The sequence below is a fragment of the Podarcis bocagei genome, assembly GCF_964188305.1.
Source record: "Podarcis bocagei genome assembly, chromosome: 7".
Lineage (NCBI taxonomy): Eukaryota > Metazoa > Chordata > Lepidosauria > Squamata > Lacertidae > Podarcis > Podarcis bocagei.
Genome location: NC_138132.1, coordinates 18,321,379 through 18,335,980, shown reverse-complemented (window position 1 = coordinate 18,335,980; position 14,602 = coordinate 18,321,379). Strand labels below are relative to the sequence as shown.

At 40.7% G+C, this 14,602-nt stretch overlaps 1 protein-coding gene across 1 annotated transcript in view; it reads right to left on the bottom strand.

Annotated features, from left to right (window-relative positions):
- Positions 1-1,763: 1,763 nt before the first annotated feature.
- LOC308591526 (uncharacterized protein) overlaps positions 1,764-14,602 on the bottom strand; it is a gene marked incomplete at its 5' end in the record, with an annotated part of 148,098 nt that continues 135,259 nt past the window's right edge. The window contains 3 exons of the mRNA XM_081202292.1: positions 1,764-1,868; positions 7,572-7,589; positions 8,356-8,382. Of these exons, the coding sequence (XP_081058418.1) occupies positions 1,779-1,868; positions 7,572-7,589; positions 8,356-8,382 (135 nt within the window). The 3' untranslated portion in view covers positions 1,764-1,778. The remainder of the gene's footprint in view (positions 1,869-7,571; positions 7,590-8,355; positions 8,383-14,602) is intronic.

Genomic DNA, 14,602 nt, shown 5'->3' with positions numbered 1-14,602 from the left:
CCTAAATTCAAAAGGAAATTCAACTTGTTAGTCTGTCATGTTCTCTTAACTGCTTAACATGTGGAAATGTCATGTAACACATATTTAGGTCCTAAGGCAAGGATTCCCCTATTCATCAAGGAAACATCAGAAGAGAAAGGAAAAGCGATCTGAACTGATTCAGTCTCATGTGCTTCACAGCTGCCTCCTTATTAATCCTTTTTCTTTACAGAGCAATTCCATAACAAAGGAGAGGAGGCCAACCAAATTGCAAAGAGAAGGAAATAGTGGAAGTGAGGCATAATGCGGAAAATCTGAAAACCCTTTTTAGAAAAATCGTTGGGGTCTTCATTTGGGTATACTATTTGCCAGTCAGATCCTGCTCCCATATGTTTCCTAAGAAACTTTCTGGATTTCAAATTCTTGCAAATAATCTGTAATGTAATGCACTTTTTGTATGCTACTTTAACTAATAAATGCATTTTAATGCATATTTTTACCCTGCCCCATGCATTCTTGTACACGTTACTTGCCTGGAGAGCAGCACTGCAACATTCAGTGAATGTTGAATTCAGAAGGGCTGATATGTTCCACTTGGTACTGCATTTTGTTTCAGAAAGTGAGAAGTAGATAAGTGGGCTTTAAAATGATAGCTGAATCTAACTTCTCCCTCATCTCTACAGCAGACTGGATTTTTTCTTCCCCTTGGCTTTTTTCATCATTTCCTGAAGTTCCCCTCCCCAATATTTAGGGCTAACACATTTGGTGAAATGTCTATCATCATTTGCCGAAAGGCTTAGGACAGAAGGTAAAGGAGAGGATACCAGACAGACCAACCCACAGGGACAAAAATAAAAACCCACAATTCTTATTTCCAGTACAACAATTTTCTGAAGAGAAGAGGATGCCTTTGGCCTAGGCGATCAGCTGCCCCCCAAAAGGATATGAAATTAGAGCCTTGGATGTGGGGGTTCAATAAAGCAATTTAAATTCCTGGGTGGGCCAAAAATTTAATTTATTAGCTAGTCTTTACTCAACAGCTCAATCATTCCTCACTGAAGTGCCTGAAATAGGAGACTTCAGCATTCAAAATGCAGAATTTTACCATATTTTCATAAACTGCGTAATAAGATCCAAAGAGATACCAGAACCTCTAAGAAAAATGTGATCAAGCTTGTTGTTTTGGAACCAAACTTTTCAATATATTGTTCGTCGTTTTCTTCCCTGGCAGTGATATCATATTTTGAGGCAGAAAAGCCCTCCCTCCCAGTTTCCCACTCCAGATCATACAATAAGTACACAAAAGTGCCATAATACTCATGTCCACTACATCAGACAAACCAAGGTTCTAAACTGAACAACAAATTGAACTGATTAGCAAACTGCATGATGGGAGCTCCAGCCACCACGTAACACACTTTTATCTTCAGGCAGGGATTCTCCCACTTCATGTGGGAAAATGAGAATTTACAGGCAAACTAAAGAATTTACAGGCAAACTAGGGTTAGAAGAGCAGATAAAGAAGAGCAGACTGTCCAACGTGCAAAGTCAAAGTAACAGTGGAAAATGTGTAAAACAACAACAAAAAGTAACTTATGTAAAATTTGAAAATATTTTCTTGGAATAGCTTGGACATTCTGCTATACTGGTTGCCAGCCAGTAGGATAATATAAGTTATTGATGAAGCTAAGTTTTATAATTCCTTGGTTTGGAATTCAAACTTCATTGAGTAATAATGCCTGCCTTTCACAAATGGAAAACATTATAGCGTAATGAATTTTTCCCCCAGTGGGATCATCCTATGAGCAACAGAAGACCTTCTCCCTCCCACTACAAGTCTTAGGGTATGAAGATTTCTCAATACTCACGCTAGTTGCTCCACCCAGAAGCTAAATTGAAAAGGAAATTCAACTTGTTAGTCTGTCATGTTCTCTTAACTGCTTAACATGTGGAAATGTCATGTGACACATATTTAGGTCCTAAGGCAAGGATTCCCCTATTCATCAAGGAAACATCAGGAGAGAAAGCAGAAGCGATCTGAACTGTTTCAGTCTCATGTGCATCACAGCTGCCTCCATATTAGTCATTTTTCTTTACAGAGCAATTCCGTAAGAAAGGAGAGGAGGCCGACCAAATTGCAAAGAGAAGGAAATAGTGGGGGTGGGGCATAATGCGGAAAATCTGAAAACCCTTTTTAGAAAAATCATTGGGGTCTTCATTTGGGTATACTATTTGCCAGCCAGATCCTGCGCCCATATGTTTCCTAAGAAACCTTCTGGATTTTCACTTCCACTACAACAATGTTCTGAACAGAAGGAAAAGTGGATGCCAAGAAGATCAGCTCCCCCAAGCAAATACAGAGAGAAAGAGTTCAGGCCCTGTACTGAGTGGTCTTATTTGGGGTGGAGCACACAGGAAGACACGTGAATATCCATCACCAATTGTGGTGTGCTTGGTGAGCATGCACGATAGGGTCTTCTTGGTGGCTGTGCTCAGGTTATGGAACTCAGTCATGGAAGAGTTCCATCTCTTGGGCATCAGCTAAACACAACAAAGTTTAAGTGTACATTTCACTACTAGATAAGTGATATTTCTCCCATGTCTGTCATTGCTGGCGGTTTGCAGGGGTGTTGCTTTGTATGCTTTCTTGGTTTCAATGACTACTCTTCTTACATTACTTCTTAGCCATCCTGAGGAACCTATTTTAGGATGGATCCCAAGTGCTTCAGTTAGATGTGGTTCACAGTTGCCATCACACAGGGGATGGCCAAATATGCCCCTTCTGGTTTCTCTCAGATCCTCATTTTCCCATCCTGAATGGTTTCTTTAAATGTAAAGGTTCATCATTGTTCCACTCCATGTGTATGTCTTTAAGGGGCCAGAGCAAGGGCCAGAGCAAGATAACGAGACCCAGCTTTACAGCTGTGAAACATAGCAGGTGCTGCTGAGTTGTATTTGATTAAGGTGTGTCAGCATCTGGGTGTAGTATATAAGGAGCAGCACCTAGCTCTCCCATTACCCTGGGGGATGGGTTGGTGGTTGGGTCTGGTTTGTTGATGTATTTAGTGTAAATGGAGTTTTTGTTTTTGTTATTAAAACCTTCTTTAAGTTATTTCTGAGTCCCTTTTTAATGCATGGTCTCCCCAGCAAGCTCTCTGCAGCGCTACCATACTGCAAAAAGCCAACATCTTTGGTTATGGGCCCAGCTGCTGAGTGGATGACTGCATATTTTTGGACTCTGAGAAAGGTTTGAAAACTCCTTCTCCTGTTAGCGTAGTTTTTGTGGGACTGGAAGAGTTCCAGAATGGTTGACTGGGTTCCTGAAGCTGAGAAGGTTCTGGTCTTCCCACAGCTGACAGATGAGAACTATAGTTTATGGTCTTTTCGGGTGGAGGCGCTTTTGACCTCTAGAGAAGTATGGACCTATGTAACTGATGACCCTCCTAACCTTGTAACTAATGCTTGGTCGAAAGGAGATGCAAAAGACAGGGCGATAATTAATTTGGCAGTCAGCGACCAGCAAGTAGTCTATATAAGAAATAAGAAAACTGCCAAAGAAATGTGGGACAGTCTTGCAGCAGTGCATGTTAGAAAAGAGTCAGCGTCTGCATTGACGTTTTTCAAGCAGTTGTACCAGACGAAGTTGCAGCATGGTGGTGATTTGGCAGCACACTTGAGACGTCTGGAGGCAATACGCGGCGAATTAATTCAAAGGGACATGGAGATACCTGATATTCAGTATATTTTTATCATTCTATGTTCCCTTAATGAGGACTTTGATGGTTTAGCTAGCCAGATATCTGCCGTTCCACCAGCACAATTAACTGTGGAAGGGGTAACGGCAAGATTAATGGGCGAGTTGGATAGAAGGGAGGCTTGTGCCATAAGCACTCCTGTTTCCAGAAGTAATGAGGAACGCCATATGCTAACCTGTGGTGATACAACTGCATTTAAAGCTGCAAAGCGTTGTTGGTTCTGCAATAAGCAAGGACATTTTGCAAGGGACTGCAGATCCAAAAGAAAGCAAAGTACTCCCAAGCCTGTTTCTGTTCGTCAATCACGGTCGTCAGCCCAGCAGCCAGCATCGTATAGTAGAGACAGAAACGAGCCGCGAGCTTTTCACGCTCGGACTACAGATCATAAAAGAATTAAAGATGCCAAGTGGAAGTCTTTTGTTATCGACTCAGGAGCATCTCAGCACATTTGCAACAATCGAAGCTTGTTTATTTCTTTTGAAGAGGAAATTGGTAATGTACATTTAGCCAATTCACAAGTCCTGCAGTCGCTTGGCAGGGGTACTGTTAAACTTGACTCTTTAAACATTACAATAGCGAACTGCATTTACTGCCCGTCAGTGGACAATTTATTATCAGTAAGGTGTTTTGCTCGTCAAGGCATAACTGTGCGTTTCTTAAAGTCAATGTGTGAGTTTTTCGATGGGAACAAACGTCTATTGTATGCCTGGGAATCTGATGGTTTATATAGACTGTATTTTCGCACCTACTCCCAATCGCCTATAAATTGCAGAGCAGCACAGTCAAGCCAGGGGTTGAGGAATGTAAGGCCACATTCTGGGTGTGTCCACATGGTGCACAGAATTCTGGGACACCTGAATTTTGCTGATGTAATTAAGACACAGAATATTGTCAATGGCCTCAACTTAAAACCATGTAAATTCTTTATGCAGTGTCTATCCTGTTGCAAGAATAAGATTAAGGTTGCACGCAAGGGTAGGTGCTCAGATAGAAAAGTAACTGAGCCATTTGAGCGTGTACATTGTGATTTAGTTGGGCCACTCCCACCATCATTAGGAGGTTCAAAGTACTGGCTTACCCTGATAGACCAGTATAGTAGATATTGTTGGACTTATGCAATAGCTGAGAAGTCCCAAGCATTTGAGAAGTACAAGGTTTTTTACAACTGGGTAAAAACACACTTTAACAAGCCTATTAAGAACCTGTTTTCTGACCGGGGCGGGGAATTTGTTTCTGAGGATTTTGAGAAATTCCTGGAAGCGCAGGGGACTACTCATGAGTTATCTTGCCCCCGAAGTCCCTGGCAAAATGGGCTTGTTGAAGTTCTGCAGCGTGACCTGCAGGCAGGGGTTAAAACTTATCTGCACGATGCTAATCTGCCCAAAGACTTTTGGGCTGAAGCACTCAATGCCTTTTGTTATGTTAGAAATCGCAGTTATCATTCTGGTTTAGATGTCACCCCCTATGAGAAGTTGTTTAAAAAATGCCCTAATCTGAAATACCTACGTATTTGGGGTTCAGATGTAATTATGCATTATCCCGCTAAGCAGAAATTGGGTGAACGTAGTGCTCAGGGAAAATTAATGGGCTACCAGCAGGGGGCGTACAGAATTTACATACCAGCAACTGGCAAATTTCATATTACCAGAAGCATGATACAAACTGTAAATTGGAATGGAGTTGCTGTTTTCCAAGATACTGATGGTATAAATGATACTGAGGAAGAAGAGGAAGCAGGAGCAGCAGCAGCAGGAAATGGTGCTTCTGAATTAATGGGGAAAGACAAAAAGCCTGTTGAATCTGATAATTTGTTTGAGGATTTAAAGTCACAGGCACCTGAGGGGAGGTTAGATTCTCTTGAGTTTTCTGACCGTGAGCTTAGCCTACAGGCATCTCTTCAGTCTGACAATGATGATTTACAACCTGAAACTAGTAGTTCATTGAGTCCCATTAAGTCTGAGTCTGACTCTCCTTCCGGACTGAGACGTTCAGATAGAAAGAGGCAGAAGCCACAACATTTCGCAGATGAACACTTTAATACTGTGTATGCCAATAAGGCGGTTTTTGAGCCAAAAAGCTACAATGATGTTCAGAATTTACCTAAGCACCAAGCTGTAAATTGGTATAAAGCTATGAACTCCGAGATAGCGTCTTTAAAAGAGCATAACACTTGGTCTCTTGTACCACAAACCCCAGATATGAGACTTATTGATTCAAAATGGGTTTATAGAGTTAAAATGAATGACAAAAATGAAGTTGTAAGGTACAAGGCAAGACTAGTTGCTAGGGGCTTTCAACAAATTCCAGGCGAAGATTATGATTTGTGTTATTCACTAAGTGTAAAATATGAAACAGTTAAGCTATTGTTAAAAGATGCATCACAATGTGGAAAAGCCTACTATGCAATGTCTCTGTTCTTAAGAGAGTGGTAATGTACCTTAAACATACCAAACATTATAGGTTGCAGTTTACATCAAGTATTGACAAAAGTTACACATGAAAAACATGCACAAAGTATGCTTTATGTTTTTGTTCCACAATGATGAACCGCAGGGGAAATGTTGAATGGTTTCTTTAAATGTAAAGGTTCATCATTGTTCCACTCCATGTGTATGTCTTTAAGGGGCCAGAGCAAGGGCCAGAGCAAGATAACGAGACCCAGCTTTACAGCTGTGAAACATAGCAGGTGCTGCTGAGTTGTATTTGATTAAGGTGTGTCAGCATCTGGGTGTAGTATATAAGGAGCAGCACCTAGCTCTCCCATTACCCTGGGGGATGGGTTGGTGGTTGGGTCTGGTTTGTTGATGTATTTAGTGTAAATGGAGTTTTTGTTTTTGTTATTAAAACCTTCTTTAAGTTATTTCTGAGTCCCTTTTTAATGCATGGTCTCCCCAGCAAGCTCTCTGCAGCGCTACCATACTGCAAAAAGCCAACACTGTTCTCCACATTTCCAAAGTTTGTGATTTTTTTTTTAAGCCCTCAAGAAAATCCTTTTGCATTTTGGTGCATTTTTCCCTAAAATAGAAGACTTATATGCACTTTTGCCTAATGTTCAAATTCTTGTAAATAATCTGTAATGTAATGCACTTTTTGTATGTGAATTTAACTAATAAATGCATTTTAATGCATATTTTTACCCTGCCCCATGCATTCTTGTACACACTGCTTGCCTGGAGAGCCGCACTGCAACATTCAGAGAATGTTGAATTCAGAGGCGCTGATATGTTCTAGTTAGTACAGCATTTTGTTTCAGAAACTGAAAAGTAGGCAAGTGGGCTTTAAAATGATAGCTGAATCTAATTTCTGCCTCATCTCTACAGCAGACTGGATTTTTTCTTCCCCTTGGCTTTCTTCATCATTTCCTGAAGGGCCCCTCCCCAAAATTTAGGGCTAACACATTCGGTGAAATGTCTATCATCATTTGCCAAAAGGCTTAGGACAGAAGGTAAAGGAGAGGATACCAGACAGACCAACCCACAGGGACAAAAATATAGCAGAGGGACATAACATCAAAAAGGTCTCTTTTAGGAAATAACTAGATGTTTTCCAGCCTACATCAAAGATATATTTTTTTTAATTGTGATTTTAGTTGCAGCATAAAAATTTCCCAAAGGGAAGGACAGGAGCCCCTGGACCTCCAAAAAACACCTCCCCAAAGAACAGTATAATGAAGGAGCCCAGAATAAATTCTACCCACGCCTGGGCTATTTGATTTAGTTTCAGATTCCCAGAAGACATGAACCAGAATCAATCAGGATACGACCACATGACTAAATGTTAAAAAATAAATATTTATTTTTTTAAATTGAAAAGTCACAAAGAGGATTGGATACTTACTGGAGATCTCTTCTTTCTCTGTCGTTGTTTTACAAAGGGAAACAATAGTGTTTTTTTAGTTTTTTGCTTTTTTGTTTTTCATATATTTTATCATCAAATATATTCAAAGAAAATACAGGAAAGATCAAATTGTTATTTATTTCTATTCACACCCCATTTCTGAGTATATTACAGGAGAAACACATTATACTTGTTTCTGTTCACATCTCTGTATCAGAAGTGACTCTCAAAATACATGAGGGTTATGCTCCAGGGACAACGCATAAAGCCAAAATTTTGTATAATCAACATACATCCTACCTGCACCTCCAAACACTCTCCTAAGGTAGGGTTAACAAAGTTTCTCCCCTCAAACGTCCGCCCCCTTATTTATTTACGTTTTGCCAAGTGCGTAAGCTGAATGTGCATAAGTTAAGTTGTGAGTTACTAGTATGAGATAGAAACTTGTGTTCCCATTGATGTACACTTAGACCCCATGTACATTAAGATGCAATTGAAGTCCTCAATTCCCGCTAGAAATCCAGATTTCTCTCTCTCCTGGCTGTTCTGCAAGCTGCAGTTTCCAGAGGCAACACTACCTGCTCATATTGTGCTGAAAACTGTCTCATTGCTATCCGTAATATATGCATGGTTATCAATCTATCAAAAGAAGAATCGATTGCTTGTCATGTTCTTCTCTGGCTGGGATCATATTCTGAGGCAGAAAAGAGCTTCCTCCTTGCCTCCCTCCCACCTTCTCAATATAGACTATATAATAAATACACAAAAGTTCCACAATACTCACGCCCAGTACTTTGGACAAATCAAGACCCTAAATTGAAAAACAAATTGAACTTATTAGGCTTTCAGGTGCCCTACTTTACAGATGACAGTCTTTGAAAGTAGATAACTGAAAACAGACAGTCTTCAATAAAAATGTGTTCTCTTTTGAGGGGATGCCTGGTCCAAGTCCAGATCTTTCCCAAAAATCCTTGTGTATTTTCCCTTCCAGGACAATAGTACTTTGACACAAATTAAAAGAGGATGCCACGGAAATCAGTTTCACAAAGCAAAAGGACAGGAACAGAATCCAATCTGTGGTTACACAGTAAGACAATTTGAGACCCTGGACTGACTGGCCTTATGGGGGCACTGGGGCAGGAAGACATCTGTAGCCTCTGGAAGGCTGTGGGAGGCTACGGAGAGATATGAAGGGATGTCAATCCAAGTCCAGTTACATATTACACGATCTTGGAGACACCTACAATAAGACATCCCAGCTTTTATTTCCTTAATGTTAGCAATGAATGTAGGGAAGCCGCAAATGATAATCAAATGCTCTTCACAAAAGCCTATCTTTAAAAAGGGGCAATCATATTAACTCTGTCTGTTCTTCCCTGGCTTGGATCATATTTTGAAAAAGAGAAGAACTAAATGGAAAGTTGAACTTCCTATGTTTTTGTGCTAAATTTTATAATTCTCTGCCTGGGTATCAAAACTTGCCTGCCTGTAACAAATGGCAAACATTATAGCCCAATGAGTTCTTCCCTTGCTGGGATCATCCTCTGACCACCTCCTTCCTTCCCTTCCTGCTTTCTATTTTCACACTACATACAATATAATAATCATTCAAAGGTTTCACAATACTCACGTTCAATAGACCTTGCAAACCCTACAGTGAAAAACAAATAAAACTGGTTAGGCTTTCATGTTCTTTGCGCCCCTTATAATCTGCAACACTTGACACAGCACAGTTCTTTATTCTGAAGAACCATCACTACACAGTCCACTATGTAAAAGTGTCCTTTGAGAGAATATGTGGCCAAAGTCCAGTTTAAGGATACACAGTGCAGCAGCTTATATCTAAAATATAATCGTTCAAAATTCCTGCCTTTGGGAAGGCAAGGCATTTTAGCTCTGTGAATTCTTCCCTGGCTGAGGTTATATTGTGACAGAGAGTAACTTTTCCTTTCTTCCTCATCTCCACTTTCCCACTAAAAAGAAAACAAAAAAATCTCAATACTCACTGCCAAGGCTCCATTCGCATCACCACGCTAAATTGAAAAGCAGATTGAACTGATTAGCAAATGGTATGGGAGATCCAGTCACAGATATGACACGTAACACATAGTTGGGTCAATACATATCAAGTACTAACAAGAATTCTTTCAAAGCGTTAATTCTATCATGCAACAGCAAGCTATAACTCAGTTTTGGAACACATTTTTAAAAGAAAAGCCTGACTAGCTTTTCAGATATCTTTTACATGAAAAACTTTAAAGAAATTCCTGAAGTAAGTGCTATTATAGTTTGAGGTCTTGTTTATTCTGCTATATTTTACTCCAAGAAGGCCCATTTATCCTAAATAGAACCCCATAAGGTGGAGATGTATGTACATTATATATATATATATATATAATGTGATCCCACTGAGATCCCAAGATGAAAGTTTGCAAGCAGCTCTTAGAAATATTAAATAAATACATTTTGGAAATTTATATATATACATATAATATAATAAATTTTAATTACTTTTTAAAATTTTAGAATTTGTAAATTAAATTGAAACTCTAAAGTAAGTACATCATACAACATATCATATTAAAAACCATGGCGTTCTGAAGAGATTGGTGTTTTTAGTTTTGATATATCTGAATTCTGGGTTGAGCTTTTAAGGTATTTGTGTAGTTTGGCAAGGCCAAAAAATAATAGTGGAGGTGGAGCATACAAGGAAAATCTGAAAATATTTTCATGATATTGCTTGGAAGTTCGGCTATACTGTTGCCAGCCAACTCCTGCTTGCAGAGCTTTCCTAAAAAGCCTCTCTTAAAAGCCCGGATTCTTCTTTTCAAGATAAAACTATTTTCTGAACAAAAGAGAAATCAGCTGCCCAAAACAAAGCCTAGGCTGCAGGGATTTAGAAAGGCATTTTTAGACCCTGGATGGACCTAGAATTGCATTTTGCAGGGCGACGTTCAAACAAAACAGACCATATAGGTAATACACAAAGACTTCAAAATACTCACTTCCAGTGTCGAATGCACCTGAGGATCCTAAATTGAAAAGCAAATGGAATTACTTGGGCTTTTATGTACTCTTAACACTATGTCAGGTGCCCACTTATACAGAGGAAAGTCATCTACTTTGAAGGGTTGTCAGCTATTTAAAAGTGCTCTCTATATGAAGGGAGATTAATCAAAGTCCAGATACATATGAAACACTGCTTGGGGAGATCTACAATGAGACGCCCCAACTTTCATTTCCTTAATGGTAGCAATGAATGTAGGGGGGCAGCAAATGATGATCAAATGCTCTTCACAAATGCCTACCTTTAAAAAAGGGCAATCTGTTTGTTCTTCCCTGAGTCGGATTCTTTTTTTGGGGGGGGGACCTACTCTTTTCTTCCCCGCCTTCCTCCCACTCTCCCATTATGGACTATGTAGACAAAACAATGGTTCACAATGCAAACATTCACTTTGACAACAGCACGCTAAAAGGAAATAAATGGAACTTTCTCACTACAAACCATAGAATAACCATAGAAAGCTTTCACAATACTCACGTCCAACATTTGATTCAAAACCTACAGCGAAAAGCAAATTGAACATATTAGGCTTTCATGTTCTTTGCACGATATATATTTTGCAATACTTGACAGAGGACAATTGTTTATTCTGAAGAACCATCAGCACACAGTCCACTGTGTAAAAGTGTCCTCTGTTTGAGAGAATGTTTAGCCAAATGTCCAGGATTTTAGCCCATTTCCTTCCTTGAATCATTACATACACTCTGGAAAAGAGGGCTGGCAAATAATATTAGTTGCCAGCCAAATGGCAAACATTATCGCCTAATGAGTTCTTCCATGGTTTGGGTCATCCACTGAGTCACAGAAGAGTTCCTCCTTGCTCCCATTTTACTGCAACAAACCATATCGTAAACACACTAAGCTTTTGCAATACTCACTTGCATTTTGTCTCGCAGACAAACGCTCTAAATAGAAAAGCAAATTGAATTTATTAGATATTAGTGTCTGGCCAAAGTTCAGTATTTAAGGATACAGAAATGTAAAAAATGAGACCTGCAGGGGGCAGCAGATTATATCTGAATGCCTAAAAGAATTCATTGCTTTAGGAAAGGGCAAGCATTTTAGCTCTGTGAATTCTTCCCAGCATGAGGTTATATATTGTAACAGAGAATAACTTTTCCTCTCCCCACCCTGAACTCACTTCCACTTTCCCACTACAAATCATATAGGAAACCCGCTCAAGAATCACAATACAGTCATAGCTGCATTCACATCAAGACACTAAACTGAGAAGCAAATCGAACTGATAAGCAAATGGTGGGAGATCCAGTCCCAGGTATGCCACCTAACACATAGTTTCATCCTCAAGCAGGAATTCTACCATTTCATGTGGCAAAGAACAAAATCTAAAGGCAACCAAGGGAAACTGATTCAGTCTCATGTGTTGCACAGCTGCCTTCATTTTAGCCAACTTCCTTTCGTGAATAATTCCATATCTTCCCAAAAGGAGGGTCCCTCTCTAACAGTCAGGCTGATATATTTGGTGTGGAATTCAGTCTCCTATTCATTAAGGTTAGAAGAGTAGACTGTCCAACTTGAAAAGACAAAGTACCGTATTTTTCGCCCTATAAGACGCACTTTTTCCCCTCCAAAAATGAAGGGGAAATGTGGGTGCGTCTTATGGGGCGAATGCAGGCTTTCGCTGAAGCCTGGAGAGCGAGAGCGGTAGGTGCGCACCGACCCCTCTCGCTCTCCAGGCTTCGCGGATCTCTCCTCAAGCAGCGGGAACGTTCCCACTGCTTGGGGAGAGTTGCCGGCATCCCGAAGCCTGCAAGCGCTGATCCCAGCACGTGCAGGCTTCGCGGATCTCTCCCCAAGCAGCGGGAACGTTCCCACTGCTTGGGGAGAGTTGCCGGCATCCCGAAGCCTGCAAGCGCTGATCCCAGCACGTGCAGGCTTCGCGGATCTCTCCCCAAGCAGCGGGAACGTTCCCACTGCTTGGGGAGAGTTGCAGGCATCCCGAAGCCTGCGCGGGCTGATCCCAGCACGTGCAGGCTTCGCGGATCTCTCCCCAAGCAGCGGGAACGTTCCCACTGCTTGGGGAGAGTTGCAGGCATCCCGAAGCCTGCAAGCGCTGATCCCAGCACGTGCAGGCTTCGCGGATCTCTCCTCAAGCAGCGGGAACCACCGCTGGGCTCCCACGGCTTGCAGAGAGCTGCCTGTTTGGGGGCTGGGGTCGGGGGAAGCTCGGGCTGCCCCAGCCCCGCGCCTGGGGGGGAAATAATTTTTTCCCTTTATTTCCCCCCAAAAAAACTAGGTGCGTCTTATGGGCCGGAGCGTCTTATGGGGCGCAAAATACGGTAATAGTGGAGATGGGGCATACATGGAAAATGTGGAAATAATTTTATGAACTTGCTTGAAAGTTCTGCTATACTAGTTGCCAGCCTGCTCCTGCTTGTAGACATTTCCTTAAAGCCTTTATATTAAAAAAACAAAAACCCAAGATTCTTATTTCCAGTAGAACAATTTTCTGAATAGAAGATGATGCCAAGGAGATCCGCTACCCAAGACAAAGATATAGAGACTGAGCCCAGGCTGTGAGAATGTAGAACTAAGGCAATTTTAGACCCTGGATGGGTTTGGCAAATAATATTAGTTGCCAGCCAAATGGCAAACATTATCGCCTAATGAGTTCTTCCATGCCTTGGATCATCAGAAGAGTTCCTCCTTCCTTCCCTTTCTTTCTCTCATTTTACTACTACAAACCATATAGCAATCACACAAAGGTTTCACAATACTCACTTGCAAGGTCTTTTGCAAATCAAGGTTCTAAACAGAAAAGGAAATTGAATTTATTAGACATTCATGTCTGGCCAAGGTCCAGGATTTAAGGAAAAGGAGTGTAAAAAAGGAGACCTGCAAGGGGCAGATGATTATATCTTAATGCTTAAAAAATTAATTCCTGGCTTTGGAAATGGCAAGCATTTTAGCTCTGTGAATTCTTCCCTGGCTGAAATTATATATTGTGACAGAGAATAACTTGTCCTTTCCTCCCCATCTTCTTTTCACTTTCCTGCTATAAATCATATAGGAAACCCACTCAACAATCACAACACATTCATGGCTGCATTCACATCAAGACCCTAAACTGAAAAGCAAATCGAACTGATTAGCAAATGGTTTGGTGGGAGATCCAGTCCCAGGTATGCCACCTAACACATAGTTTCATCCTCAAGCAGGAATTCTACCATTTCATGTGGCAAAGATCAGAATATAAAGGCAAACCAACAGAAACTGATTCAGTCTCACCTGTTGTGCAGTTGCCTTCATTTTTGCCAATTTCCTTTCTTGAATTCTTCCATACCTTCTCGAAAGGAGGCTCCCTCTCTAACAGCCAGGCTGATATATTTGGTATGGAGTTCACTCTCCTACTCATTAAAGTTAGAAGAGCAGGTAAAGGAGAGCAGACTGTCCAACTTGCAAAGACAAATTAATAGTGGAAATATTTGTATGACCTTTCTTGGAAATTCCGCCTTCCTTCCCTCCCTTCCTCTCATATTACTACTACAGACCATATAGTAATCACACAAAGGTTTCATGATACTCACTTTCAACGTGTCTTCCAAACCAAGGTTCTAAATAGAAAAGCAAATTGAATTTATTAGACAAGTTATTTGGACACCTTATAATTTGTGCTACTTTACAGAGGACAATTGTCTTTTCTGAGGAGCCAAGAGTACACAGAACTCTATGTAAAGGTATCCTGGCCAAAGTCCAGTTTAAGGATACAGAAATTGGAGAAGGGAGACTTGCAGGGGCCTCCTGTTTGGTTTATCTTTCTAGTTCTTGCCCATATTGAGGATCATATCATAGCATGAAAGAATGCTATATGAATATTTGATGTTTCAAAGCCTACAGTGGAAAATGGCATGGTGGGAGATATAGACACTGAAATGGCACATGGCACATAGTTTCATCCTCAGGCAGCGATTCCCTCTTTTCCTGAGGGAAAGATCAGAATAAATAA